The 27,593-nt window shown below is 69.9% G+C and overlaps 3 protein-coding genes across 7 annotated transcripts; 1 reads left to right on the top strand and 2 right to left on the bottom strand.

Annotated features, from left to right (window-relative positions):
- Positions 1-222: 222 nt before the first annotated feature.
- Positions 223-7,953, bottom strand: GNB2 (G protein subunit beta 2). The gene is made up of 10 exons (XM_074983003.1): positions 7,634-7,953; positions 4,791-4,882; positions 4,613-4,651; positions 4,398-4,504; positions 4,185-4,248; positions 3,556-3,718; positions 3,386-3,452; positions 2,854-3,055; positions 1,016-1,232; positions 223-475 (listed from the first exon to the last, which is right to left on the bottom strand). Exons 1-10 carry the CDS (start codon positions 7,929-7,931, stop codon positions 369-371), a joined length of 1,356 nt encoding a protein of 451 aa, XP_074839104.1. The 5' UTR covers positions 7,932-7,953; the 3' UTR covers positions 223-368.
- On the top strand, positions 7,792-27,187 carry NYAP1 (neuronal tyrosine phosphorylated phosphoinositide-3-kinase adaptor 1). Its single transcript, XM_074982999.1, has 8 exons — positions 7,792-7,921; positions 19,820-19,975; positions 21,770-21,966; positions 22,425-22,714; positions 23,563-24,699; positions 25,172-25,378; positions 25,644-25,753; positions 26,721-27,187. The coding sequence occupies exons 3-8, from the start codon at positions 21,785-21,787 to the stop codon at positions 26,991-26,993; spliced, it is 2,199 nt and encodes a 732-aa protein (XP_074839100.1). The 5' UTR covers positions 7,792-7,921; positions 19,820-19,975; positions 21,770-21,784; the 3' UTR covers positions 26,994-27,187.
- Positions 8,040-17,267, bottom strand: TSC22D4 (TSC22 domain family member 4). Of its 5 annotated transcripts, none has more exons than XM_074983013.1 (5): positions 16,490-17,267; positions 15,733-15,887; positions 11,506-11,557; positions 10,398-10,435; positions 8,040-8,344 (listed from the first exon to the last, which is right to left on the bottom strand). In XM_074983013.1, the coding sequence occupies exons 1-5, from the start codon at positions 16,985-16,987 to the stop codon at positions 8,338-8,340; spliced, it is 750 nt and encodes a 249-aa protein (XP_074839114.1). In that variant the 5' UTR covers positions 16,988-17,267; the 3' UTR covers positions 8,040-8,337. The 5 variants fall into 5 exon arrangements, with proteins under 5 accessions (XP_074839114.1, XP_074839112.1, XP_074839113.1 ...); XM_074983011.1 differs by having other exon boundaries at positions 8,040-8,311; XM_074983012.1 differs by having other exon boundaries at positions 8,041-8,311; positions 11,506-11,554.
- Positions 27,188-27,593: the final 406 nt, after the last annotated feature.

The raw sequence follows: 27,593 nt of genomic DNA, 5'->3' as shown, positions 1-27,593 counted from the left end.
ACAGGCCCTAGGGGCAGGAGGAGGGCAGGGGCCTGCCTCCCTCTGGGCACAGCAAGGGCAGGGCCCGGCGACACCCCCCCTCCCCTCCCCTCCCACTCTGGGAAAGGGGGCGGGGGGGGGTTGGTGGTGCTGGGGCTGAAGAGTAGGGAAAACAGTCCCTCCTCCTCCACCAACTGTCAATCACCTTGGCCGCCCAGGTCAAAGGTCACAGCTGGATGCCGTCCCCTCCCCCACAGCAGGCTACTTTTCCTTTTTAACCAAGAGAAAAACCACCCCCAAAGGGTGAAGGGGCGGGGCTAAAGCCAGGCACTGCCTTCTGGGGGGGTGGGACCAGGGAAGCCACGCCTCCCAGGCACAAAGGGGAGGGGCTAGTTCCAGATTTTCAGGAAGCTGTCCCAGGAGCCAGTGGCTACGGCCATCCCGTCATCCGTCACCCCCAGGCAGCTCACACGGTTGTCGTGGCCGGCCAGCACCCCTGTGAGGGGAGAGTGAGTGAGCCTTGCTCAAGGGAACCCAGGCATCCTGCTCCCCCGCCCCCCCAGTGGGGCACAGAGCCCCCAAATCCAACAGCCCCCAACCCCCACTGCCAGGGAGAAGAACCCAGGAGTCCTAGCTCCCCACCCCCCTGCCCCTGCTCTAACCCCCAGCCCCCACTGCCCTCCCAGCGCCAGGGAAAGAACCCAGGAGTCCTGGCTCCCACCCCCTGCTCTGACCACCAGCCCCCACTCCCCTCCCAGCTCCGGGGAGAGAACCCAGGAGTCCTGGCTCCCACCCCCTGCTCTAACCACCAGCCCCCACTGCCCTCCCCATGCCAGGAGTCCTGGCTCCCAGCCCCTGCTCTGACCACCAGCCCCCACTGCCCTCCCAGCGCCGGGGAGAGAACCCAGGAGTCCTGGCTCCCAGCCCCTGCTCTAACCACCAGCCCCCACTGCCCTCCCAGTGCCTGGGAGAGAACCCGGGAGTCCTGGTTCGCAACCTTCCACCCCCACGGTGAGAACCAAGGGTCTGGACTGACCTGCACGGTCACCCTTCATGGCATCCCAGATGTTGCAGTTGAAGTCGTCGTAGCCAGCCAGCAGGAGGCGACCACTCCGCGAGAACGCCACCGAGGTGATGCCGCAGATGATGTTGTCGTGTGAGTACATCATGAGCTCCTGGTCGGCGCGCAGGTCGAAGAGCCGGCACGTAGCGTCGTCCGAGCCCGTGGCGAAGGCGTTTCCATTGGGGAAGAACTGTGCAGGCAAAGGGTGTGAGAGAACCCAGGAGTCCTGGCTCCCACCCCCTGCTCTAACCACCAGCCCCCACTGCCCTCCCAGCGCCAGGGAGAGAACCCAGAAGTCCTGGCTCCCACCCCCTGCTCTAACCACCAGCCCTCACTGCTCTCCCAGCGCCGGGGAGAGAACCCAGAAGTCCTGGCTCCCACCCCCTGCTCTAACCACCAGCCCCCACTGCCCTCCCAGCGCCGGGGAGAACCCAGGAGTCCTGGCTCCCAGCCCCTGCTCTAACCACCAGCCCCCACTGCCCTCCCAGCGCCGGGGAGAACCCAGGAGTCCTGGCTCCCACCCCCTGCTCTAACCACCAGCCCCCACTGCCCTCCCAGCGCTGGGGAGAGAACCCAGAAGTCCTGGCTCCCGGCCCCCTGCTCTAACCACCAGCCCCCACTGCCCTCCCAGCACCAGAGAGAGAACCCAGAAGTCCTGGCTCCCACCCCCTGCTCTAACCACCAGCCCCCACTGCCCTCCTAGCGCCGGGGAGAGAACCCAGGAGTCCTGGCTCCCACCCCCTGCTCTAACCACCAGCCCCCACTGCCCTCCCAGCGCCAGGGAGAGAACCCAGGAGTCCTGGCCCTGAGCTGAGTTTCTAAGTTGGGGGCCAATCTCCCAGTTGCTGGGGGGCTGTGACCAGCAGCTGCCCAATGAGCTCTAGGGACCAAGTCACACACACACGCTAATGACTGGAATTAGAGCGTGGAGAATTTGGGGGTGTCTGGAGCCAGTGGAGGACGGGGTCCCTGGAGACGGGGAGGGTAGGGGGAATGGGTTTCTGGAGGCCAAGAGGGCATCGAGATGGGGAGGTGGGCTAAGGGGACATGGGGGAACTCCAGCAGGTAAGAGGGTCCTTGGGGGCCAGGGAGGGTTCAGGGGTCTGGCGGAGCTCCCTGTGGCAGTGTAGGAGTCCCTGGGGTCCAGGGAAGGGTCCCTAGGGGTAGGGGGGGTTTTAGCAGCTGAGGAAAGGTACAGGGGATCTCTGGGGGCCGGGGGTTTCCTAGGGGACGGGTTGGCCTCTGGATAGCAGAAGGGTGTCCCCTGTGGCAAGGCAGGGGGTCCCTGGAGGCCAGGGAAGGGTCCCTAGGGCTAGGGGGTTTCTAGGGGGAGGGTCCCTCTGGGGAGGGTCCCAGGGGGCTGTGGGTTCCCCAGGGGTCTCTGAGGGCCAGGGGTCACTCAGGGTCCCTGGGGGCATCTCTTGGGGCCTATTTGGCCTGCTGGTGTTCCCAGTGGCCAGGGGGTTCCCACAGGTCCCTGGTGGGTTTCTAGGGACCAGGGGATCAGCGGGGGTGTCTGGGGGCTGCAGGCACCCCATGATCTCTGCAGGCTGGGGGGGGATATTTCTAGGGGCCTGGACGGCCCTGTGGGTCTCTGGGCGCTGTGGGGACACCAGGGGTCGCTAGAGGCTGGTGGGGTCCCTGGGGATGTCTGCAGGCAGTCCCCAGGGGTCTGTGGGGGGTCCCTGCGGGCCAGGGAGGTCACTGGGGGTGTCTGTAGGGGCTGGGGGGCCCAGGGTGTCCCTGTGGGTCTCTGAAGGACGGGGGGGGTCTCTGGGGTTCCCCAGGGGTCCCCGGGGGCCGGGACTCACGCAGACGGCGTTGATGTCCGACTCATGCCCGGTGAACGTCTGCCGGCACATGCTGTCCCGCACGTCCCACAGCTTGATGGAGGCGTCGCAGGCGCCGGACACGAAGCTGCGGCCGTCGGGCGCCAGCGACAGGCTCATCACGTCCCCGCTGTGCCCCCCAAAGGCCGTCGTCTGCTGCCCCGTCTCGATGTCCCACAGCGCGCTGGGGGAGGGGACAGGGTGGGACCCTGCTGGCTCCGCCCACGGCAGCTCCTGGCTCCGCCTTCCACCACCCCAGCCTGCTGGCTCCGCCCACGACAGCTCCTGGCTCCGCCTTCCACCCGCCCCAGCCTGCTGGCTCCGCCCACCCTTGGCCCCACCACACCCCAGCTTGCTGGCTCTGCCCTCCACCCAGCCTCAGCCTGATGGCTCCACCCACTCCTGGCTCCACCCCACCCTCAGCCCTGCCCCACAGGTTCCAACCCCTGGGGCCCTGCCCCAGACTTCCACTCTTCTGCCCCCGGGGGCGGCCCAGTCCAGGGGCAGAGCTCACCAGGTGGTGTCCCCGGAGCTGGTGATGATCTGGTTGTCGTCCAGGAAGCGGCAGCAGGAGAGGTAGCCTGCCAGGGGACAGGGCAGGCTGGTCAGCCGGGGGCCTGGTGGGAGAGAGGACCCAGGAGTCCGGGCTCCCAGCCCCTCCCCGCGCCAGACGCCGGCTCTCACCCGTGTGGCCCGGCAGCTCCCGGCTCACCCGGACGTTCCCCTCCCGAGTCTTCAGGCTGTAGATGGAGCAGATGTTGTCGAGGCCCCCGCAGGCCACGTAGTTCCCGGAGGGGGCGTAGGCGCAGGTCATCACCCAGGAGGAGCGCAGCGGGATGGCGTGGACCTGGCGAGAGGCAGAGCTGGGACCCCGGCCGGCCCCTCCCCCCCAGGGTCTCCCCCAGGGCCTCCGGGGGCCCCGCCCCTCCCCCAGGCTTTCCCCTCCCTGGCGTGGACCTGGCGAGAGGCAGAGCTGGGACCCCGGCCGGCCCCTCCCCCCCCAGGGTCTCCCCCAGGGCCTCCGGGGGCCCCGCCCCTCCCCCAGGCTTTCCCCTCCCTGGCGTGGACCTGGCGAGAGGCAGAGCTGGGACCCCGGCCCCTCCCGCCCCCAGGCTTTCCCCTCCCCTCCCCCAGGGCCTCCCCCAGGCATTCCCCTCCCTGGCATGGACCTGGCGAGAGGCAGAGCTGGGACCCCGGCCCCTCCCGCCCCTCCCCCCACAGGGCCTCCGTGGGCCCCTCCCCCAGGCTTTCCCCTCCCCTCCCCTCCCCCAAGGGCCTCCCACCTCCCCCAGACCCCTGCCACCCGCCCTAACCTTGTTGGTGGTATAACTGTCCCAGATGATGAGCTTCCCGTCCTGTGATGCGCTAACGAGCAGTCTGAGGAGCAGAGAGACACCAGCTCAGCACGGGGCCAGGGGTCCCCGTGTCCCCGGCCACCCCGCCCCAGAGGTGGGCGCATCTCGGCGCCGGGCGAGGGGTCCCCGTGTCCACCTGGCCGCCCCACCCCGGTGCTGGTAGGGCCTGACCTGGAGTCGGTGCCCCAGTGCATAGCGTAGATTTTGGCCAGGTGCCCACGCAGGGTGCGCCGTGTCCGCATCTGTATGCGTCCGACAGGGTCCATGCCAGCGGTGATCTGCAGAGAGGTGCACAGGTAAGTGGCAGGAGCCAAGCCCTGTGGGGCTGCTGCCTTGGGGGGCCGCTGGCAATGGCGGGGGTGGAGAAGGGGGTGCCCCAGACTCACCTGGCTCAGGGTGGAGTCGCCACATGCCTTCCTCGCGTCCTGTGGGAAAGGGGGAGTGAGATTCAGCCCTGTTCTGCCCATGCCCACCACCCGCCAGCCCCCTCCCCTCCGCTCCCCAGATGGGGAGAGAACCCAGGCGTCTGGGCCCCCAGTGCCAGAGTGCAGACGCCTCACTCACCCGGATCTGATTCCGCAGCTGCTCAGCCTCCTGGCGAAGCTGCTCCAGTTCACTCATGGCGGCGCCGGGGCTCCGCTCAGCCGGGCGGCAACCTGCACCCAGGGGAGCAGCCAGTCAGAAAGGAGTCCTGGCTCCTGGCCCCTGCTCTAACCACCAGCCCCCACTGCCCTCCCAGCACCGGGGAGAGAACCCAGGAGTCCTGGTTCCCACCCCCTGCTCTAACCACCAGCCCCCACTGCCCTCCCAGCGCCAGGGAGAGAACCCAGGAGTCCTGGCACCCGGCCCCTGCTCTAACCACCAGCCCCCACTGCCCTCCCAGCGCCGGGGAGAGGGCCCAGGAGTCCTGGCTCCCGGCCCCTACTCTAACCACCAGCCCCCACTGCCCTCCCAGCGCCGGGGAGAGAACCCAGGAGTCCTGGCTCCCAGCCCCTGCTCTACCCACCAGCCCCCACTGCCCTCCCAGCGCCGGGGAGAGAACCCAGGAGTCCTGGCTCCCGGCCCCTGCTCTAACCACCAGCCCCCACTGCCCTCCCAGCGCTGGGGAGAGAACCCAGGACATCCACACGCCAGCCACAAAGCCAGCCAGTCCTGCCCTGGGCCGGGGGGAGCCGGCGCCCCTAGAGGGGCCAGGCCCTGCCCCATTCCCTGCCCCTGAGCCAGCCAGCCCTGCCCTGAGCCGGGGGAGCCGGCACCCCTAGAGGGGCCAGGCCCTGCCCCATTCCCACCCCCTGAGCCAGCCAGCCCTGCCCTGGGCCGGGGGGAGCCAGCGCCCCTACAGCGGACAGGCCCTGCCCTCCTATTTCTGCTCCTTCCTCAATCTCCTCTCCCATACTGTTGCCTTGGCAACCAGAAGTTGAAGGGAGACAGGTCGAAGCCTTTCCCATCACCGCAGCAATGGGTGGATTTTCTCAGGCAACCCCCAGAGATACGCTGTGACTGACGGGGAAAGACTAAGACCCCCAGACCCCTCCACACCCAGTTCCACAACACCCCACAGCCCTGAGAACCACTCACAATAGCTGTACTCCCGGGTTCTCTCCCGGGCGCTGGGAGCCAGGACTCCTGGGTTCTCTCCTGGGCGCTGGGAGGGCAGTGGGGGCTGGTGGGTAGAGCAGGGGCAGGAGCCAGGACTCCTGGGTTCTCTCCCAGGCGCTGGGAGGGCAGTGGGGGCTGGTGGTTAGAGCAGGGGGTGGGAGCCAGGACACCTGGGTTCTGTCCCTGGTGCTGGGAGGGCAGTGGGGGCTGGTGGTTAGAGCAGGGGCCGGGAGCCAGGACTCCTGGGTTCTCTCCCCGGCGCTGGGAGGGCAGTGGGGGCTGGTGGTTAGAGCAGGGGCCGGGAGCCCGGACTCCTGGGTTCTCTCCCCGGCGCTGGGAGGGCAGTGGGGGCTGGTGGGTAGAGCAGGGGCAGGAGCCAGGACTCCTGGGTTCTCTCCCAGGCGCTGGGAGGGCAGTGGGGGCTGGTGGTTAGAGCAGGGGGTGGGAGCCAGGACACCTGGGTTCTGTCCCTGGTGCTGGGAGGGCAGTGGGGGCTGGTGGTTAGAGCAGGGGCCGGGAGCCAGGACTCCTGGGTTCTCTCCCCGGCGCTGGGAGGGCAGTGGGGGCTGGTGGTTAGAGCAGGGGCCGGGAGCCCGGACTCCTGGGTTCTCTCCCCGGCGCTGGGAGGGCAGTGGGGGCTGGTGGGCAGAGCAGGGGGCCCAGAGCCAGGACTCCTGGGTTCTCTCCCCGGCGCTGGGAGGGCAGTGGGGGCTGGTGGTTAGAGCAGTGGGTGGGAGCCAGGACTCCTGGGTTCTCTCCCCGGCGCTGGGAGGGCAGTGGGGGCTGGTGGGCAGAGCAGGGGCCGGGAGCCAGGACTCCTGGGTTCTCTCCCTGGCACTGGAGGGCAGTGGGGGCTGGTGGTTAGAGCAGGGGGTGGGAGCCAGGACTCCTGGGTTCTCTCCCCGGCACTGGGAGGGCAATGGGGGCTGGTGGTTAGAGCAGGGGCCGGGAGCCCGGACTCCTGGGTTCTCTCCCCGGCGCTGGGAGGGCAGTGGGGGCTGGTGGGCAGAGCAGGAGGTGGGAGCCAGGACTCCTGGGTTCTCTTCCCGGCGCTGGGAGGGCAGTGGGGGCTGGTGGGCAGAGCAGGAGGTAGGAGCCAGGACTCCTGGGTTCTCTCCCTGGCACTGGGAGGGCAGTGGGGGCTGGTGGGTAGAGCAGGGGGTGGGAGCCAGGACTCCTGGGTTCTCTCCCCGGCGCTGGGAGGGCAGTGGGGGCTGGTGGGTAGAGCAGGGGGTGGGAGCCAGGACTCCTGGGTTCTCTCCCCGGCGCTGGGAGGGCAGTGGGGGCTGGTGGGTAGAGCAGGGGGTGGGAGCCAGGACTCCTGGGTTCTCTCCCTGGCACTGGGAGGGCAGTGGGGGCTGGTGGGTAGAACGGGGCCGGACGCCTGGGTTCTCTCCGGGCGGGGGGGGGAGGAGCAGCGGGGCCGGACGCCTGGGTTCTCTCGGGGCGGGGGGGGGGGGGGGGAGGAGCGGCGGGGCCGGACGCCTGGGTTCTCTCCGGGCGGGGGGGGGAGGAGCGGCGGGGCCGGACGCCTGGGTTCTCTCGGGGCGGCGGGGGAGGAGCAGAGGGGCCGGACGCCTGGGTTCTCTCGGGGCGGCGGGGGAGGAGCAGAGGGGCCGGACGCCTGGGTTCTCTCCGGGCGGGGGGGGGAGGAGCAGCGGGGCCGGACGCCTGGGTTCTCTCCGGGCGGGGGGGGAGCCCCCCGGGTAAGGCCCCGAGTCCGGGGTGTGACCCCGGTGCGGGGGGGCTGCAGGTCTGGAACAAGGAGCTCCGCACAGGGGCGCGTCCCCTCCCCCACCCCTCCGTACCTGGCGCAGCCTCGTTTTGGGGTGCGGGGGACTCGTTTCCGCGGCCGCTCCCCTGGGCGGAAGGATCCGCGTCGGGTCCACGGCGGCGCAGCCGGGACTCAGCAGCGGACGGATCCGGCCCCCCCTCCGCCTCCTGCCTGTCCCGGTGATGCGGCTGCCGGCGGCCGCGCCCAGAGCCCGGCACGCACCAAGTGCAAGGGGTGGGGGGAGACCGGAGGACGACACCATCTACCATAGGACGGAGGGGACTACGGGTGGGAGATACCAACTCACTTCCGGCGGCGAAGGGTGAGACCATTTAACATATGCAAGGGGGCCCCCCCGATGGGAGATACCAATTCATTTCCGGGGGAATGCAGAGGGAGACCACCCAGCTGGGAATGGGAGGCACCAACTCACTTCTCGGGTGGGTGTAAGTCCGTGTCCCGTGTGGGAGGGCGGCTCGAGAATGGGAGACACCAACTCACTTCCGGGGGTGGAAGGGTGAGCACATCCAAGATTGGTGAAGGAGGAAGGTAGAATGGAATATACCAACTTATTTCCGGTGGGGTGCGCCAGACGAGACCACTTCTCCAATGCTTGAGGCAGACAATGGGAGAGCCGGACGATGCTATCGATCATGTGGTAGGGGGCGGCTGGTAGATACCAACTCCGTTTCCGGGAGGGTCAGGTGAAGGACTGTCCCAGAAGGGGAGGGAAATAGTTCACTTCCTGGGGACCAGGACAGACCATCTTAAGAGGGCGGGGGGGCCAAAGTGGGAGATGTCCATTTACTCGTTGAAGTTGGCAGGGTGATACCAACTTATAATCATAGAGGGGGGAGATGGGACATACCAACCCAGCTGACCTCTGGAATGGTGTATACCAACCAGGAAGGGGTAGAGAGTGCATTCCGACCGCACCAACTACAGTGGCGGGGGGAGCTCGGCTATACCAAGTCAGACTGGCACTGGGTGCTCCTTTTACAGGATTAGAGCAGGGGGCCGGGAGCCAGGAAGGGTTCTGTCCCCAGCGCTGGGAGGGCAGTGAGGGCTGGTGGTTAGAGGAGGGGTGGGAGCCAGGACTGCTGGGTTCTCTCTCCAGTGCTGGGAGGGCAGTGGGGGCTGATGGTTAGAGCAGGGGGTGGGAGCCAGGACTCCTCGGTTCTCTCCCTGGCGCTCGGAGGGCAGTGGGGGCTGATGGTTAGAGCAGGGGGTGGGAGCCAGGACTCCTGGGTTCTCTCCCCGGCGCTGGGAGGGCAGTGGGGGCTGGTGGTTAGAGGAGGGGTGGGAGCCAGGACTCCTCGGTTCTCTCCCTGGCGCTCGGAGGGCAGTGGGGGCTGATGGTTAGAGCAGGGGGTGGGAGCCAGGACTCCTGGGTTCTCTCCCCGGTGCTGGGAGGGCAGTGGGGGCTGGTGGTTAGAGGAGGGGTGGGAGCCAGGACTGCTGGGTTCTCTCTCCAGTGCTGGGAGGGCAGTGGGGGCTGATGGTTAGAGCAGGGGGTGGGAGCCAGGACTCCTCGGTTCTCTCCCTGGCGCTCGGAGGGCAGTGGGGGCTGATGGTTAGAGCAGGGGGTGGGAGCCAGGACTCCTGGGTTCTCTCCCCGGCGCTGGGAGGGCAGTGGGGGCTGGTGGTTAGAGGAGGGGTGGGAGCCAGGACTGCTGGGTTCTCTCCCCGGTGCTGGGAGGGCAGTGGGGGCTGGTGGTTAGAGCAGGGGGTGGGAGCCAGGACTCCTGGGTTCTCTCCCCGGCGCTGGGAGGGCAGTGGGGGCTGGTGGTTAGAGGAGGGGTGGGAGCCAGGACTGCTGGGTTCTCTCCCCAGTGCTGGGAGGGCAGTGGGGGCTGGTGGTTAGAGCGGGGGCCAGGAGCTTTGCTGTGATTTGCTGCAGCTCCACCCTGGAGGCTGCATGTCCACTACATTTTTCTCTGCCACGGACTGGCCTGGGTGCCCCTCACTCCCACCCCGCAGCCTCCCTGCAGCCAAGGCCAGGAGGCGGGTGCAGGGGCAGTGTTTCCCAGGTCAGCTGGGAGGACCCAGTATGTGGGCTGAGGGTGCCGAGGGAGGAATCACCCAGACTTCTGCAGCGCCCAGGCTGGGGGTGCCAGTTCCCCCCTGCCCCCCCACCCCACTGCCTGTGGGCGCCCGGCAGAGTCCTTGGCCCCTGCCCAGCGGCACTAACAAGCTGCTCTTTCTTTCCCGCCTCCTCCGGCGCAGGCAGCTGCGGGGAAGCACTATTGTCTGGGCCCAGCTGGGACAGGGTGTTCGTGGGGGGGCGGGGCAGAGAACAGAACAAATGTCTTTGCTCCCCCGCCACCAAACGTAAACAAACTCTCCCCCCGCAGCCAAATAGTCAGGGGACCGCTCGCCCAGCGCTGAGATGTGTCCACCTCTGGGGTGGCCGGTGGCACAGGGACCCCTTGCCCAGCGCTGAGATGCGCCCAACTCTGGGGCGGGGTGGGGCAGCCGGTGACATGGGGACCCCTCACCCAGCGCTGAGATGCGCCCAGCTCTGGGGCAGGGCAGGCAGCGACACAGGGACCCCTCGTGTTGAGAAGCACCCAGCTCTGGGCAGGGCAGCCGGCTGTTTAGGAGAGTGCAGGCCCACGGAGACACACCCAGGGTGATGGTGGATTCTCCCTCAGTCACAGTTTCTCCCTGGGCCCCGCTGCGGTGTGACAGGGCCACCAGAGCCAGGAGTTTGGGGTGCCCCTCCCTGGGACTCGGCTGGGACGTTCCCGCAGCGAGAGGGAGAAGAGCCCTTCCACCCCCAGCTCCCCCGCACTCACGGCTGATGGTCACGTTGAGCTTTTAAGAACCTGAAATACTGTAAAAGTTTCTTTATTACAAATAATTATTGCCATCATCGACGTGGGGCCTCCCCTCCCAAGCCCTGTGGCCCTCACGCCTCCGCAAGCCCTTGGGGGTCTCCTGCCCCCTCCACTCCATCTGCTTCAACACGGCCCCCACTGAGACAGGGAGTGCCCCGTTAAAGCCCCCACCCGGAGCAGCTGCCTCTCCCAGAGCCAGGAGTCATGCTACCCACAAACCCCACCATGTTCTGACCACCACCCCCGCTTCCCCCCGACAGTGCTGGGCAGAGAACCCAGGCGTCCTGGCTCCCAGCCCCCTGCTCTAACCACCAGCCCCCACAGTGCTGGGGGAGAGAACCCAGCTATCCTGGCTCCCAGTCCCCTGCTCTAACCACCAGCCCCCATTCTGCTCTAAGCAGAGAATGGAACCCAGGCGTCCTGGCTCCAGGCCCTCCCACAAGGCACATAAGGTGTTAGTAGTGTCCAGCCAGGCCCATGCCCACATGTGGGACCAGACCATGCAGTGGCACCCTGTGGATCAGGCTGTGGGGCCCCGGAGCTGGGCCTGGACCTGGGCCAGCTGCTCAGGGCTGGCCAGGGCACGGAGCAGCCCGTTCTCCCACTCCAGCGCTGCGTTGCGCTCCGCCAGCTCCTTGATCTGCTCCCGCAGCACCTCCACCTCCTCCCGCACGGCCAGCATCAGGTGGGTCTTCACCAGGTCCTGGGGCAGGGGCAGGGCTCAGCACCCAGAGATGTGGGGCCTGGCTCCCACCCACAGCCACTGCCTTCCTGCCACTGGGCTAGGACCCAGGAGTCCTGGCTCCCAGCCCTTGCTCTGACCACCAGCCCCCACTGCCCTCCCAGCGCCGGGGAGAGAACCCAGGAGTCCTGGCTCCCAGCCCCTGCTCTGACCACCAGTCCCCACTGCCCTCCCAGCGCCAGGGAGAGAACCCAGGAGTCCTGGCTCCCACCCCGTGCTCTGACCACCAGCCCCCACTGCCCTCCCAGCACCAGGGAGAGAACCCAGGAGTCCTGGCTCCCAGCGCCCCACCCCAAGGTGACATGGGGTTTTCCTGTCACTCACCATGGCCTGCTCGATTTTGTTATCGATGGCGATCATGCTGCTGCCTGAACTGCTGGGGGTCAAGAGAGACATGGACTGAGAGAAAAAACAACAGGGCCTGGTGCCCCTCACTCCCGACCCGCAGCCCCTACCCCCCAGCCCTGCCAGTCCCCTCCCTCCCACCGCACAGCCCCTGCATCCCCCAGCCCTGCCGGTCCCCCTCACTCCCACCCGCAGCCCCTGCATCCCCCAGCCCTGCCGGTCCCCTCACTCCCACCCGCAGCCCCTGCATCCCAGCCCTGCTGGTGCCCTCACTCCCACCCCCACAGCCCCTGCATCCCCCAGCCCTGCTGGTGCCCTCACTCCCACCCCCACCTGCAAAGGAAACCCCGACATCCTGCCGTGTCTTGTGTTCAGTCCTGTGGCCCTGTCTCACCGTCCCATGGGGAACCGAATCAGACCCTGTGCTGCCCACTTGGGCCTGGTGTTCAACTCCTGAATTTACTCCTCCTCAGCCCCGACACTCCCCAAAGTCACCCTGTGAACTGCACTGGGGCTGATGACATCCAGAGAGCACAAGTATCACTGTGGTGTCAAGCCAGCCCCCAAAACTCATCCAACGCCCCCCACATGCCCCTCTCTGGCGCCCTCAGCTCCCAGGTTCTGGCCTTGTAGAACCGCTCCCACCCCAGTTTCCCAGCCTCCCGATGCAGGCAGCCTAGACATGCTCCTGACCCCGGGGTGCAGCCCCCCGCCATACCCCTGCCCCCTGATGCAGGCAGCCCCGCGCCGTGCTCCTGCCCCCGGGGTGCAGCCCCAACCATGCTCCTTCCCCCCGACACAGGCAGCCCCCAGCCATGCCTCTGACCCTGGGGTGCAACCCCCCACTGTGACCCTGCCCCCCTCGATGAGGGCAGCCCAGCCGTGCCCCCGACCCCCAGTGCAGGCAGCACCCGGCCGTACCCCTGCCCCTGCCCCTGCCCCTGGGGTGCAGCTCTGGTACCTGTGGAAGATGAGCAGCAGAGAGAGCAGGGATTTGTCCATCTCTCGGCCCCCAGAGCCCGGCCACCCCCGGCTCTGGGGTCCCGTAGGGCCCAGCTTGGCCCGGGCGGGGGACGAGCCCCGTGAGGGGGCTGGGGAGGAGCAGCCCCGCCGGCGGGAGCGGGTCGGGTCCCCGGGCTCCGGGAGGGAGCAGCAGCCGCAGCCATGGGGCTGGCCCCGCGCCTCGAAGGCGCTGACCCGCGACCGGACCGAGATGCCCTGCAGCTCCAGCGCCATGGGGCAGGTGCCCGGGGGCCCCGCGCTCCACCAGCTGGGCAGAGCCCTCGGTGTGAGGACCCGCTGGCGCTGCCCTGGGCCGACTGCCCAGCTGTGCACTGCCGCCGGCCCTCCCCGCTCGCTGCCAGCAGCCGGCCCCAGCGCGCGTCTGGCATCAGGCCAGCAGGCGGCCACAGGGAGGTGGAGGAGCCCCCCCCCAGCGCCGGCTCCCCCCTCGACATCCCACACACCAGCCAGAGCCAGCCAGCCCTGCCCCAGAGCCAGCCAGTCCTGCCCCACCTCATGTGGGGACACGTACGCAGGTGTGTGGGAGGGTGACGGGGGGATGACAAAGATGCCATTGAAAGGGTTACAGCTTCTCCGGGGGCAGGAATGGGGTTAATCATGGGAACTGGGACCAAAGCCATTACGTAGCGCACACACACTGGGAACAGAACCCAGTTCAGGGAGGGCAGAGTGAGGTGGGGGGCGCCCCCAGGCACCACGCAGGGGGCCTCAGGGGAGACCCATAGCTCCCAAACCCAGCCCGCAGCCCTTGCCCCCAACCCTGCCACTCCCCTCCCTTCCGCCCCACAGCCCCTGTCCCCCAGCACTGCCGGTCCCCTCACTCCCGACCCACAGCCCCTGCATCCCCCAGCCCTGCCCATCCCCTCGCTCCTAACCCCACAGCCCCTGCATCCCCCAGCCCTGCCTGTCCCCTCGCTTCCGCCCCACAGCCCCTGCATCCCCCAGCCCTGCCGGTCACCTCACTCCCGCCCCACAGCCCCTGCATCCCCCAGCCCTGCCGGTCCCCTCACTCCCGCCCCACAGCCCCTGCATCCCCCAGCCCTGCCCATCCCCTCGCTCCTAACCCCACAGCCCCTGCATCCCCCAGCCCTGCCCGTCCCCTCGCTCCTAACCCCACAGCCCCTGCATCCCCCAGCCCTGCCGGTCCCCTCGCTTCTGCCCCACAGCCCCTGCATCCCCCAGCCCTGTCGGTCCCCTCACTCCCGCCCCATAGCCCCTGCATCCCCCAGCCCTGCCCATCCCCTCGCTCCTAACCCCACAGCCCCTGCATCCCCCAGCCCTGCCTGTCCCCTCGCTTCCGCCCCACAGCCCCTGCATCCCCCAGCCCTGCCCGTCCCCTCGCTCCTAACCCCACAGCCCCTGCATCCCCCAGCCCTGCCTGTCCCCTCGCTTCCGCCCCACAGCCCCTGCATCCCCCAGCCCTGCCCGTCCCCTCGCTCCTAACCCCACAGCCCCTGCATCCCCCAGCCCTGCCGGTCCCCTCACTCCCGCCCCACAGCCCCTGCATCCCCCAGCCCTGCCCATCCCCTCGCTCCTAACCCCACAGCCCCTGCATCACCCAGCCCTGCCCGTCCCCTCGCTCCTAACCCCACAGCCCCTGCATCCCCCAGCCCTGCCTGTCCCCTCGCTTCTGCCCCACAGCCCCTGCATCCCCCAGCCCTGTTGGTCCCCTCACTCCCGCCCCATAGCCCCTGCATCCCCCAGCCCTGCCCATCCCCTCGCTCCTAACCCCACAGCCCCTGCATCCCCCAGCCCTGCCTGTCCCCTCGCTTCCGCCCCACAGCCCCTGCATCCCCCAGCCCTGCCCATCCCCTCGCTCCTAACCCCACAGCCCCTGCATCCCCCAGCCCTGCCTGTCCCCTCGCTTCCGCCCCACAGCCCCTGCATCCCCCAGCCCTGCCCATCCCCTCGCTCCTAACCCCACAGCCCCTGCATCCCCCAGCCCTGCCTGTCCCCTCGCTTCCGCCCCACAGCCCCTGCATCCCCCAGCCCTGCCCATCCCCTCGCTCCCGCCCCACAGCCCCTGCACCCCCCAGCCCTGCCGGTCCCCTCACTCCCGCCCCACAGCCCCTGCACCCCCCAGCCCTGCCGGTCCCCTCACTCCCGCCCCACAGCCCCTGCACCCCCCAGCCCTGCCGGTCCCCTCGCTCCCGCCCCACAGCCCCTGCATCCCCCAGCCCTGCCCATCCCCACGCTCCCGCCCTGCAGCTCCTGCATCCCCCAGCCCTGCCAGTCCCCTCGCTTCCTACCCACAGCCCCTGCATCCCCCAGCCCTGCCGGTCCCCTCGCTTCCTACCCACAGCCCCTGCATCCCCCGGCCCTGCCAGTCCCCTCACTCCCGCCCCACAGCCCCTGCATCCCCCGGCCCTGCCAGTCCCCTCACTCCCGACCCACAGCCCCTGCATCCCCGAGCCCTGCCAGCCCCCTCACTCCTGACCCGCAGCCACTGCACCCCCACCTTGGGCCCCCCCCCAGATGGTGCCTGTCAGGCCCGGTGCATACGGGGTGAGGATGGGCGCTGGGCTGAGCTGTGAGGCGAGGTCGCCCCCCACCCCCACCCCCTGCTGCACAGCTGTCCCTGGTTTCCCATCACACCCCCCTGAGCCAGCCCCTGGCGTAGACCCTACGCGACCCCTGCACAGATGCGTGCGCACGCACGCAGCATCTGGCAAGGACAGGGTGAGCCAGGAGCAGCAGCTGCGTTTATGTAGGTCCTCCACGAACCAAAGCCAGAGAAACTTTACCGGGTGCCACCCCGGCGGCTGGGGGGGGCCAGTCAAGATGGGGGCTGGAGATGAAGAGGGGTGCGATGGGAGGGTGTCCTGTGTCTGGGTAAGGGCTGCAGATGCCGGGCTGCATGGGCTCATGTTACTGTAGGGGCTGTGCCTGTGCGGACCCCCCACCGCTTTGTGTGCTCCATGGCGGCCCCCCAGGCTTGGTCCCTGTCCCCCCGGCCGAGCACGACTGAGTCACGTCCGCTGCCAGCTTCTCCAATGCAACTTCCCCCCTGGCTTCCTTCCTGTTGCAGAGCGTGTCTGCCCCCACGGCACTCTGTCGCAGCAGCCTGCCCTGCTACACTGCTCCCCGCAGGGCAGCCCCCTCCCCAAACTTCCCAGCCACTCGTGGGCAAAGCGGGAAGTCCCGCCTGGCCCCCAGTGTGCTGAAGAGGAAGTCCCACCTCACCTGTCATCATCGCTGTCCTGGTGCCCCCCCATTGCGAACATGGATCGGGCCAGGCTGAGACGGGCTCCCAAGGGGTCCGACCCCTTCTGGATGGGGCTCCCATCTCGGAACGAGGGGGGCGCTGGGGAGGAGGGGCGGGAGCTGTGGGTCGGGGCCTGCAGAGGAGAGACAGAGTTACACACAGGGGCCCATGCACAAGGTGGGGCCAAAGGGACCCAGGCGTCCTGCCCCACCCCCTCATGCTCCCCAGGGTGCTGCCAAGGGCTCCACGTGGGGCAGGAGGAACCAGGTCTGGCCCAGATGCCTGGGTTCCTTCCACTCCTCCCTGGCCCTCCGTATCCCAGGACCAGAGGAAGGTGTGTCTGGGACAAGGGGGCTGATTCGTAGGACAGGGGCTGGTCTGCCCCTCCTCTGTAGGGCCCAGCTGGCTCAGGGTCCCCCTCACATCAGTCCCACGGCCCAGCCAGCCTGGTTCCACCTCCACTGCCATAAAATCCTCCCAATGCACTGGAGAGGGTTGCCCCCAAACTGCCTCTGCCCGAGGAGCAGGGACCCCGGCAGAGACTCCCAGCGGGCAGGGGGCAGACATGGGCGTGGACGGTTCAGCGTTAACCCGCAGGACTACCCGCCACAGGATTCTCTGGCCTGGCAGGAACAGGCCGCAGCCCGGCTGCCAAGGCCAGATGCCAGGCTCAATGGGCGCATGGGTCTGAGCTTTGGGTCCCCCCATGGAACCCAGGCGTCCAGGCCCCCTTACCTGGTGCCTCCCCTCCACTTCCCTGTGGACGCGCCGGGCGACACATTCGGGCAGCAGCAGCTCGTCAGCCCCTGCGCCTGGCTCCAGTGCGGCCCCGTGTCCCAGTGCCGCGCCCGCAGGAGTCCTCTCGCTGCCCCCCAGTGAGCGGGGCAACGCAGGCCGAGCCAGGCCCAGGCCCGGGGGGAGGCCGTGGGCCCCAGCCCTGCGCAGCAGCGGGGGGCTGAGGCGGGAGTCAAGAGAGCGGGGGAGCCGGGTGGCGCCCAGCAGCCGCCCCACGGCCGCGTGCTCTGGCTCGTGCTCGTAGACATCCAAGCAGGTCCAGCGGCCCCGTTGGTAGGGCTCGCCCGCCGGGCCCTGTGCCAGCTTCACCACCCGGAAGCGGGAGGCGGTGCCAGCTCCGTTCCGGGGCTCAACCGTGGTCCCAGGCCCCTCCGGCTCCGCGCCCCCGCTGGAGACGCTGGTGATCTGGAAGCTGCTTTTCCTGCGGGCCTCGCTCATGGTCCTGCACCAGCACCGGGGGCGGCAAACGGGGGCATGACCACGGGCCTTGCCCGGAGGTCAAAGGTCATGAGCAGTTCGGGTGCAAGGGGAGCGCGTGCCCAGGAAGGGGGGTACTTTGGGGGGGTGCAGCATTCCCGCCCCGAGCCCCCCACCATGCAGCGCTGGGAGGTCCCTGAAGGTGGCTGGGGGCAGTGGAGCGGGGAGGTGCCCGGGGGCAGTGTCTGGGGGCAGGAGCCTCACGGCTCCGGGGGTGCTGGGAGGTGCCCCGGGGGCACGGCTGGGGATGGGGGGGGCACGGCTCGGGGGCCGAGAGGGGAGGGGTCACAGCTGTGGGGGGCGCTGAGGGGGGGCGGGGGGCTCACGGCTCGAGGGGGGTCTCTGCTCTCTGCCCGGGGGGCGCCCCTGGCCCGACCCCGGCCGCCTGTTGACAAGTCCCGGTTGCAGGAAGCGCAGCCCCGCCCCGAGCAGCTGACAGCCCCGCCGCACCCCACGGCCCGCCCCACAGCCGGCCCCCGCCCCCTAACCGGCCCCGCCCCCTTAACTCCTCCGCTGCCGCCGCCGCCCCCCCATCAGTCCGCGCGGGGTTGATGACTCTGGTGCCTAATGACGCCCCGAACGGGGCCGACCCGCTGCGGGGAGCACACGCCGGGGGGCGGCAGCCGGGTCCCGCACCTCTCTGGCACGCGGGAATGGGGAGCAGCTCCCGGCCCCCGACACCGACCCCCACCTGAGCCCACAGCCCAACGCCAGCTGTGCTACCAGCCTCCCTGGAGAGCGCCTCCGCCTCGTCCCACCCCAGACATGGGCGCATGTGGGCGAGGGGTCCCTGTGTCACCGGCCGCCCCGCCCCAGAAGCGGGCGCATCTCAGCACGGGGCAAGAGGTCCCTGTGTCACTGGCCGCCCCGCCCCAGAGGTGGGCGCATCTCGGCGCTGGGCGAGGGGTCCCTGTGTCACCGGACACCCCGCCCCAGAGGAGGACGCATCTCAATGCCGGGCGAGGGGTTCCTGTGTCGCCGGCCGCCCCGCCCCAGAGGTGGGCGCATCTCAGTGCCAGGGGAGGGGTTCCTGTGTCACTGGCCGCCCCGCCCCAGAGGTGGGCGCATCTCGGCGCTGGGCGAGGGGTCCCTGTGTCACCGGACACCCCGCCCCAGAGGAGGGCGCATCTCAGTGCCGGGCGTGGGGTCCCCGTGTCACTGCCCTCACCCCACTCCAGACGTGATCGCCCCCTGCCCAGAAGGTCTAATATACCTGACAACTAGCAGCCTAGGGTGGCACATCGAGGGGCCCTAGCAGCGGGGCGGAACGACTCTGGGGAGTGAGGGGCACCAGTGGGGCTCGGGCGAGCCCAGGCTCGCGTTTACTGGGACTGTACATCGGGAGCGAGGAGCACGCCGGGGCGAGGGGCCTGCAGGGAGGGAGGGAGTGAGGAGCACGCGGGGGGGGCTGCAGGGCGGGGGGAGCATGGGGGGGCTGCAGGGCGGGAGGGGGGAGCACGCGGGGGGGCTGCAGGGCGGGAGTGAGGAGCACCGCCCCCCCCCGCCTCTCCATCCCCGGCTGCCGGCGCGGGCGGGCGGGGGGAGGCGGGTTGGACGCTGCGTCAGCGGCAGCGGGATGGGGCGAGCGGAGCCGGGCCGGGCAGGTACCGGGGCGGGCGGGACCGGGCACTGGGAGGGGAGAGGGGGATGTGGGGGGCTGGAGAGGGGACTGGGGGCTGTGGGGGTGATATGGGCGGCTAGGAAGGGGGGCCGGGGTTGTGGGGCTGGGGGAGGGGATGTGGATGCAGGTGGGGAGACGTGGGGGGCTAGGAAGGAAGCTGGGGATGTGGGTGAGATGTGGGGCTGGGGGAGGGTATGTGGATGGGTGGGGAGATATGGGGGGCGAGGAAGGGGGATTGGGGCTGTGAGGCTGGGGGAGGGGATGCGGATGCAGGTGGGGGGCTGGTGAATGGGTGTGGGATGGGGGCTAGGAAGGAAGCTGGGGATGTGGGTGAGATTTGGGGCTAGGAAGCGGGGGCTGGGGAGACATGCGGCTGGGGGAGGGGATGTGGACGTGGGGGAGGCGATGTTGATGGGGAAGACATGGGGTGCTGGGAGAGGGGATGTGGACGTGGGGGAAATGTGGGGGGCTGGGGCAGAGATGTGGACGTGGGGGAGGCGTGGGGGGCTGGGAGGGAAGATGGGGTGAGCAGATGTGGGGGGGAGATGTGGATGGGGGAGGCATGGGGGGCTGGGGGGAGGTGGAAGTGGGGGAGGCGTGGGGGGCGGGATGTGGACATGGGGGAGATGTGGGGGGCTGGGGGGAGGTGGAAGTGGGGGAGGCGTGGGGGGCTGGGGGAGGGGATGTGGACATGGGGGAAGGCATGGGGGGCTGGGGGGAGGTGGAAGTGTGGGGGGCTGGGGGAGGGGATGTGGACATGGGGGGAGGCATGGGGGGCTGGGAGGAGGTGGAAGTGGGGGAGGCGTGGGGGGCTGGGGGAGGGGATGTGGACATGGGGGGAGGCATGGGGGGCTGGGGGGAGGTGGAAGTGTGGGGGGCTGGGGGAGGGGATGTGGACATGGGGGGAGGCATGGGGGGCTGGGGGGAGGTGGAAGTGGGGGAGGCGTGGGGGGCTGGGGGAGGGGATGTGGACATGGGGGAGATGTGGGGGGCTGGGGGAGGGGAGGTGGACGTGGGGGAGGTGTGGGGGGCTGGGGGAGGGGAGGTGGATGTGCGGGAGACGCAGGTTCTGGGAGGGGAGCAGGTAGATTGAAAGGGTGGGTGTGGGGCAGGGGGGAGGGATACATGGGGGTCTGGGGGACACCCCCCCACCCAAGCCTGTCTCTCCCCAGGCCCGTAGCAGACCCCAAAGTGCCAGGAGGCAGCCAGCGCCGAGCATGGACCGCAGACCCCCCTGAGCCCAGGCCGGAGCAGCAGAGCAGCCAGCAGGGGTGCAGGGACCCCGACATGCCCCCCGGATAGCTCGCCCAGAGCCAGGCCGCGCCCAGGTGGGGAGAGGGGTCTCCCCTTTGTGACCTGGCCCCCCGATGGCCTCCCCCTGACGGCCTGCCCCCACCCAGCCTCACTGCCCCCTGAACCCACTGCCCCCCGACGGCCTGCCCCGCCCAGCCCCACTGCCCCCTGAACCCACTGCCCCCCGACGGCCTGCCCCCACCCAGCCCCACTGCCCCCTGAACCCACTGCCCCCCGACGGCCTGCCCCGCCCAGCCCCACTGCCCCCCCACTGCCCCCTGAACCCGCTGCCCCCCGATGGCCTGCCCCGCCCAGCCCCACTGCCCCCTGACGGCCTTCCCCCGTCCGCCCTCACTGCCCCCCAAACCCACTGCCCCCTGACGGCCTGCCCCAACCCAGCCCCACTGCCCCCCCACTGCCCCCTGAACCCGCTGCCCCCCGATGGCCTGCCCCGCCCAGCCCCACTGCCCCCTGACGGCCTTCCCCCGTCCGCCCTCACTGCCCCCCAAACCCACTGCCCCCTGACAGCCTGCCCCACCTGGTCCCACTGCCCCCCTAACCCATTGCCCCTAATGGCCTGCCCCCGTCCGCCCTCACTGCCGCCTGACAGCCTGCCCCCGCCTGACCCCACTGCCTCTGATGGCCTGCCCTTGCCCAGCCTCACTGCCCCCCAACCCTACTGCCCCCTGAGGGCCTGCCCCTGCCTGACCTCATTGCCCCCCGATGGCCTGCCTCCAAACTCGCCGCCCCCCCCACCTGGCCCCACTGCCCCCCGACCCCACTGCCTCCCACCTGACCGCACTGCCCCCCAACGGCCTGCCCCCGACCCCACTGCCTCCCACCTGACCGCACTGCCCCCCAACGGCCTGCCCCCGACCCCACTGCCTCCCACCTGACCGCACTGCCCCCCAACGGCCTGCCCCCCGACTCCACTGCCTCCCACCTGACCGCACTGCCCCCCAACGGCCTGCCCCCGACCCCACTGCCTCCCACCTGACCGCACTGCCCCCCAACGGCCTGCCCCCCGACCCCACTGCCTCCCACCTGACCGCACTGCCCCCCAACGGCCTGCCCCCGACCCCACTGCCTCCCACCTGACCGCACTGCCCCCCAACGGCCTGCCCCCCGACCCCACTGCCTCCCACCTGACCGCACTGCCCCCCAACGGCCTGCCCCCGACCCCACTGCCTCCCACCTGACCGCACTGCCCCCCAACGGCCTGCCCCCGACCCCACTGCCTCCCACCTGACCGCACTGCCCCCCAACGGCCTGCCCCCCGACCCCACTGCCTCCCACCTGCCCGCACTGCCCCCCAACGGCCTGCCCCCGACCCCACTGCCTCCCACCTGACCGCACTGCCCCCCAACGGCCTGCCCCCGACCCCACTGCCTCCCACCTGACCGCACTGCCTACCAACAGCCTGCCCCCCGACTCCACTGCCCCCTGCCCAGCCCCACGGCTCCCCAACAGCCTGCCCCCGACCCCACTTCCCCCCACCCAGCCCCACTGCAGCCTGCCCTTGCCCAACCTCACTGTCCCGACACCCTGCTCCACATATGGCCCTGCTGCACCCCGACCACAATGCCTCTGTGTCACCCACATCCCAACCCCCTGACGGCCTGTCCCCTGACCCCACTGTCCCCCGATGGTCTGCCCCCCTGACTTCACTGTCCCTGCCCAACACAGGCCTCTGCATCGCCCCATCCCATCCCCCCAACAGCCTGCCCCATCTCTGTCCTACCTGAGAGCCCCGACCCCCACTGCCTCCACATCACCCCCAACCCAGTCTCCCCAGGCGTCCGGGGGCCACTAACACCTTCTCCCCACAGGGCCCCGGCGGGAAGATGAGCACAGGCCCCCAGGAGGCTCTGGTGTCGGCCTTCCTGCAGTTCATCGAGGAGCGTGGCAGCCGAGCATTTGGGGCGCTGAGCCGGACCTGCCCCCCGCTGCGCCCCGACATGAACCTGCTCTACCGCCGCAGCCGGCTGGAGTGGCGGCAGCACAAGGACCAGGAGGCCAAGAAGGGGTATGCAGGGATCTGGACTCCTGGGTTCTCTCCCCGGCGCTGGGAGGGCAGTGGGGGCTGATGGGTAGAGCAGGTGGCCGGGAGCTGGGACTCCTGGGTTCTCTCCTTGGTGCTGTGGGGGCTGGTGGTTAGAGCAGGGGTTAAGGTCAAGCTATGAGCCCATGCTGTGGGGTGCAGTATGGGGGCTGCCTGGGCGAGGTGCCCACAGTATGTCCAGGCGCACTGGAAGTGACTGCCTTTGAGTAGGGGTGACTGTTTCTACAGGGAACCTTCTTTCACTGCTGAGACCCTGCATCCGGAGCTGAGATGCGCCCACCTCTGGGGCGGGGCAGCAGGGGGCCTGGGAAAGGATCTGGAGGGAGACCCTGTGATGGGTTGCCCGCAGAGCCCTGCCAGAGGGATAGGACCCAGGTGTCCTGTGCCCCCTGCACTCACTTATGGTGTTTGTGTCCCCGCAGCTCCGCCAAGGACCCAGGAGCTGGGAAGATGAGGGACGTGGCCTCCTTCCGCCGCCACTTCCGCATGGGCTTCATGACTATGCCGGCCTCACAGGAGCACACGCCCCACCCCTGTGCCAGCGCCATGGCACCCCGCTCCCTCTCCTGCCACTCGGTCGGCAGCGTGGAGAGCAGCGAGGGCCCTGTGGGCGCCCGCCAGCCCCCGGCCAAGCCCCAGCGCCACCCCAGCACCAAGCTCAGCATGGCGGGCGAGGGGCGGGCCATGGAGCCGGGTGGCAGCTGGAAAATGGGTGAGGTGTTAGGCTGCTCCAGCAGGGCTGCTTACCCAGGCTGCAGGCTTTGTGGGGTGCCCTTGGTGGGGAGGCACAGCTGGCCCCAGAGGTGGGCGCATCTCAGTGCCGGGTGAGGAGTCCCTGTGTTACCAGCCACCCTGCCCCAGAGGTGGGCACATCTCGGCGCCTGGCAAGGGGTCCCTGTGTCACCAGCTGCCCTGCCCCAGAGGTGGGCACATCTCAGTGCCGGGTGAGGGGTCCCTGTGTTACCAGCCACCCTGCCCCAGAGGTGGGCGCGTCTCAACGCCAGGTGAGGGTGTGATGGGGTGAGGGGTGCGAGTGAGACACACAACGCACGTGACAACACAACTGTGATGTAGTGGGGGGTGTATGTGAGACTCAGGCTGGATGTGTGTGAGGGGCAGAGCAGCTCCCAGCGACTAAGGGTGACCCCTGGGCTGTACCCTAGGCTGGCAGGTAACACCTCTGCCCTGAGCACAGAGCAGGGAGGAGCCGAGCTGGGTTGGAATGGGAGGCAGCAGTTGGAAGCTGAGGGAGAGGGAGCTGGAGGGCAGCCAGCCTGGCGCGGGGGGAAGCTGCACCCCAGAGGGGCCCCCCTCGGGCTCCTCTCCCCAGGACGGGTTGGAAGGACTGTCTCTGCCGGCTGTACTGACCCCTCTGTGCTGAGCTGGGCTCTGGTGCCTCCTAAACCTCCCGTTCTACCTGCTGGGTGAGAGGCCCCCCTGCCTGCGGCTGGGGGGCAGCGCTTGGGGACCCCTGAACCCCATCACAGAGGGGTCCCTGTGCCACCAGCTGCCCCGCCTCAGAGGTGGGCACATCTCAGCTCTCCTTCCTCTCTCTCGCAGGCCCCTCAAAGTCATGCTCCGAGAGCCGGGAGATGGGGCGCAAGGTCCCCCCCCAGAAGCCGAAGCGGAGCCCCAACACCCACCTCTCAGTCTCCTTCGATGAGACCTATGCTGGCCGCTCTCTGGTGACTCCCCCGGGTGGCGGGGCCCCGCCACGCTTCAGCCGGGCCTTCTCGCACAGCCACGCCCCGGGCCCGGAGCCTGAGGATGAGGAGCCGGTGTACATCGAGATGGTGGGGGACGTGTTGCGGGGTGCTGGGCCCCCCCAGCAGCCGCCCCCTGCGGCGGAGGAGGACTCGGACGACAGTGAGGCCATCTACGAGGAGATGAAGTACCCGCTGGCTGAGGAGGCGGGTGAGGGCCTGGCCCCCTCCCCACACCAGGCCAAGGGGCCGGCGGGCCAGACCTCACCCTGTGACATCCCGGCCCCCTTCCCCAACCTGCTGCAGCACCGCCCACCCCTACTGGCCTTCCCCCCGGGCAAGGGGCACCGCCCGGGCGGCCACGAGGCCTCCAAGCTGCCCGTGCCGTGCCAGGCCAAGGAGGCGCCGGCCGCTCCCCACCCGCCCGGCCCGCTGGTGCCCTCGGGCCGTGCCCGGAGCCACTCCAGCCCGCTGCCCCCGCAGCCCGCCGGCCCAGCGCTGCCTGGCTGCCACGGCGCACTGTGCCCGCCCGCCAAGGGGCTGCCCTCCCTGCTGCCCGTGCCGCAGCCGGCCAAGGACAAGGACAAGGACAAGGACAAGGCGGCCGTGGCCTACACGATGGTGTACTCGGCCGTCAAGGTCACCACGCACGCGGTGCTGCCGGCCCCGCAGAAGGGGGAGAAGGAGATTGCGGTGCTCCACAGCATGGTGTGCACCAGCACCGCCCACCCGCTCGCCGGCCCCCCGCGCTCCCAGCCGCCCCTGGGCCTGCTCTGGACTTGCCCGGCCCGGCCGCCGGCCTATGAGAGCCTCAGGGGAGCGGGGCCCAAGGGCGCCGCTGGGCCACCCCCCGCCAGGCCCCCGCTGCAGGACCGCGGGGCCCTCGCCGGCCTGGCCTGCTCCCGCACGGCGCCCGCCGCCGACGGGGAGCTGCTGGGCTGGGCGCTGCAGAGGAAGGGGCTCTACGGCCCCCGGAAAGGCAAGGAGCTGGACAGTGAGTATGGGGACCACGCCACTGCAGCCGGGGCAGGGCCAGCTGGCTGGGGGGCTGGGAGTGGGGCAGGGCCTGGCCCCTCTAGGGGTGCCGGCTCCCCCGGCCCAGGGCAGGACTGGCTGGCTCAGGGGGTGGGAATGGGGCAGGGCCTGGCCCCTCTAGGGGCGCCGGCTCCCCCGGCCCAGGGCAGGACTGGCTGGGGGGCTGGGAGTGGGGCAGGGCCTGGCCCCTCTAGGGGCGCCAGCTCCCCCGGCCCAGGGCAGGACTGGCTGGCTCAGGGGGTGGGAGTGGGGCAGGGCCTGTTCCCTCTAGGGCACCGGCTCCCCCGGCCCAGGGCAGGACTGGCTGGCTCAGGGGGTGGGAGTGGGGCAGGGCCTGGCCCCTCTAGGGGGCTCTGGTTCCCTCCTGCTGGCTGGCTAAGGGAGCAGGCGTGGGGTGCGTTCCCGGTTGACCTTCGGCTTTGCCCCAGCAGAGGCGGCGGAGGCCCCCCGGGCATGGAATGGCAGCAGCGAGACGCAGCTGAAACCGGAGCGGGAGGCCAAAGCCCCGGCAGGCCCCTCACTTTCGGGGATCCCTGTCCGGGCCCCGGGCCCCGAGGGGTTGGGGCCCAAGTTGCCAGGCTGCCGCACAGGGCTGCCTATGCCCTGCCAGACCTTCCCTGCCTGCCACCGCAATGGAGGTACCGCTGCGCGTGCCGGGTGGGAGGGACGCTGGGACAGGCCCTCCTCCTGTGCCCAGGGCTGAGCTCTGCTCTGGCCGCGCTAACCAGGGAACAGGGGTTGGGGTCCAGAGGTGAGCAGGAGTAGGGCGGTCGGCTGGGCGGGGGGCCTGCTGCAGGGGGCTGGGCAAGGGCTCCCTGGTGAGAGGGCACTGTGCCATGGGGGCAGGGCAGGGGAACCGTGCTGGAGAGTGAGTGATCTCACGGCTGTGTCCCCACTTCCCAGATCTCACTGGGGGCTACCGCCTGGGCCGGTCGGCCTCCACCTCTGGGGTGCGACACACCACGAGCCACACGCCGAGACCCTGCAGCCACCCCAAAGACACAGCCAGCCTGGTAAGGTGCCTGCACCTGTAGGGCCAGGGGGTAGAGGCTGTGTGTGGGAGTGAGGGGACGGGCAGGGCCAGGGGATTCAGGGGCTGTGGGGTGGGAGTGAGGGGACGGGCAGGGCCGGGGGATTCAGGGCCTGTTGGGCGGAAGTGAGGGGACAGGCAGGGCCAGGAGATTCAGGGCCTGTTGGGTGGGAGTGAGGGGACAGGCAGGGCTGGGGGATGCAGGAGCTGTGGGGTGGGAGCGAGGGGACCGGCAGGGCTGGGGGATGCAGGGCTGTGGGGGTGGGAGTGAGGGGACCGGCAGGGCTGGGGGATGCAGGGCTGTGGGGTTAGGAGTGAGGGGACCGGCAGGGCTGGGGGATGCAGGGGCTGTGGGGTGGGAGCGAGGGGACCGGCAGGGCTGGGGGATGTAGGGGCTATGGGTTAGGAGCGAGGGGACCGGCAGGGCTGGGGGATGCAGGGGCTGTGGGGCGGGAGTGAGGGGACCGGCAGGGCTGGGGGATGCAGGGGCTGTGGGGTTAGGAGTGAGGGGACCGGCAGGGCTGGGGGTGCAGGGAGGGATGAGGGGACCGGCAGGGCCGGGGGATGCAGGGGCTGTGGAGTTAGGAGTGAGGGGACCGGCAGGGCTGGGGGATGCAGGGGCTGTGGGGGCGGGAGCGAGGGAACCAGCAGGGCTGGGGGATGCAGGGGCTGTGGGGGCGGGAGCGAGGGGACCGGTAGGGCTGGAGGATGCAGGGGCTGTGGGGCAGGAGTGAGGGGACCGGCAGGGCTGGGGGATGCAGGGGCTGTGGGGGCGGGAGCGAGGGGACCGGTAGGGCTGGAGGATGCAGGGGCTGTGGGGCAGGAGTGAGGGGATCAGTAGGTCCGGGGGCAAGGGCTGCGGGCTGGGTTTGGGAGCTCTGGGTCTCCCCTTTGTCCCCCCGTGCGGTGCCTGGGGGCGCCCCCCACCTCACTCTGCCCTCCCTGAGCAGGGCCGGCCCCCCCTGCCCCCGGCGGGCGCGGTGGCGGCGGCGGTGGCGGTGCAGGGCACCCCCGAGCGGGACGGCAAGCTGCTGGAGGTGATCGAGCGGAAGCGCTACGTGTGCAAGGAGATCAAGGCCCGGCACCGGCCGGAGCGTGGCCTGTGCAAGCAGGAGAGCATGCCCATCCTGCCGAGCTGGCGCCGCAGCTCCGACAGCCGCAAGGCCGCGGGCACGCCGCCTTGCCGGCGCCAGCACACCGTGCTCTGGGACACGGCCATATGACGGCTGCGGGCGGTGCCAGGCGCACCAGCCCCTTCCTGCCGCCGCCGCCTCCCACGGGCGTTTTTACACACGTGGCCGGACCGCGCTGGGACGCGGGTGCCTGGGCTCTCCCGCCCCCCCCACGCATGCCGTGGACTCGCTGGGGGGAGGCAGTGCGGAGCCTGACTGGGGCGGAAACTGCTTTGCCAACTCTTTCTGCGGGGCGGGCGGGCGGGCGGGGTATTTATAGAGGTGAATAAAGCTTGAGAACGGGCGTCCCATCTCATCCGGCACCACCTCAGTGGGAAGCAGTGAATCCTTCGTGGGGAGGGTTACAGCCTGGGCTGGGATCCAGGACCCCTGGGTTCTCTCCCTGGCGCTGGGAGGGCAGTGGGGGCTGGTGGTTACAGCAGGGGGCCAGGAGGCAGGACTGCTGGGTGTACAAAGCTGGTCACCCCAAGCTGCCACTCGCTGTCTCGCTTGGCCAAGGATCCCTCCACAGCCAGGCCCCCCAGCTGCACCAGCCAGTTCGCAATGGGGGCTTGCCCACCAGACACCTCTGAGTGGCTTTTCGGTCGGCTGGCCCTGCCCCTTGGCTTCTGGCCACCAGGCAGTGCTTCC

This window comes from Carettochelys insculpta, chromosome 34 (genome assembly GCF_033958435.1).
Source record: "Carettochelys insculpta isolate YL-2023 chromosome 34, ASM3395843v1, whole genome shotgun sequence".
Classification (NCBI taxonomy): domain Eukaryota; kingdom Metazoa; phylum Chordata; order Testudines; family Carettochelyidae; genus Carettochelys; species Carettochelys insculpta.
Note: the sequence above shows the minus strand (reverse complement) of the source record. Positions and strands in the feature narration are given on the sequence as shown.

What these genes read in the sequence shown, in the direction of transcription:
- GNB2 (XM_074983003.1), bottom strand. Translation starts at nt 7,931, where the DNA reads ATGGTCTCACCCTTCGCCGCCGGAAGTGAGTTGGTATCTCCCACCCGT. An exon ending in CACTGGGGCACCGACTCCAG is followed by an intron (nt 4,249 to 4,397) that starts GTCAGGCCCTAC and finishes TCTGCTCCTCAG; the next exon opens with ACTGCTCGTTAGCGCATCAC. An exon ending in CGGACATCAACGCCGTCTGC is followed by an intron (nt 1,233 to 2,853) that starts GTGAGTCCCGGC and finishes TTGCCTGCACAG; the next exon opens with TTCTTCCCCAATGGAAACGC.
- TSC22D4 (XM_074983009.1), bottom strand. Translation starts at nt 16,987, where the DNA reads ATGAGCGAGGCCCGCAGGAAAAGCAGCTTCCAGATCACCAGCGTCTCC. An exon ending in CAGGACAGCGATGATGACAG is followed by an intron (nt 11,558 to 15,732) that starts GTGAGGTGGGAC and finishes CTTGACCCCCAG; the next exon opens with CAGTTCAGGCAGCAGCATGA. An exon ending in ACAAAATCGAGCAGGCCATG is followed by an intron (nt 11,143 to 11,505) that starts GTGAGTGACAGG and finishes CCCCTGCCCCAG; the next exon opens with GACCTGGTGAAGACCCACCT.
- NYAP1 (XM_074982999.1), top strand. Translation starts at nt 21,785, where the DNA reads ATGAGCACAGGCCCCCAGGAGGCTCTGGTGTCGGCCTTCCTGCAGTTC. An exon ending in GAAAGGCAAGGAGCTGGACA is followed by an intron (nt 24,700 to 25,171) that starts GTGAGTATGGGG and finishes TTGCCCCAGCAG; the next exon opens with AGGCGGCGGAGGCCCCCCGG. An exon ending in CCAAAGACACAGCCAGCCTG is followed by an intron (nt 25,754 to 26,720) that starts GTAAGGTGCCTG and finishes CTCCCTGAGCAG; the next exon opens with GGCCGGCCCCCCCTGCCCCC.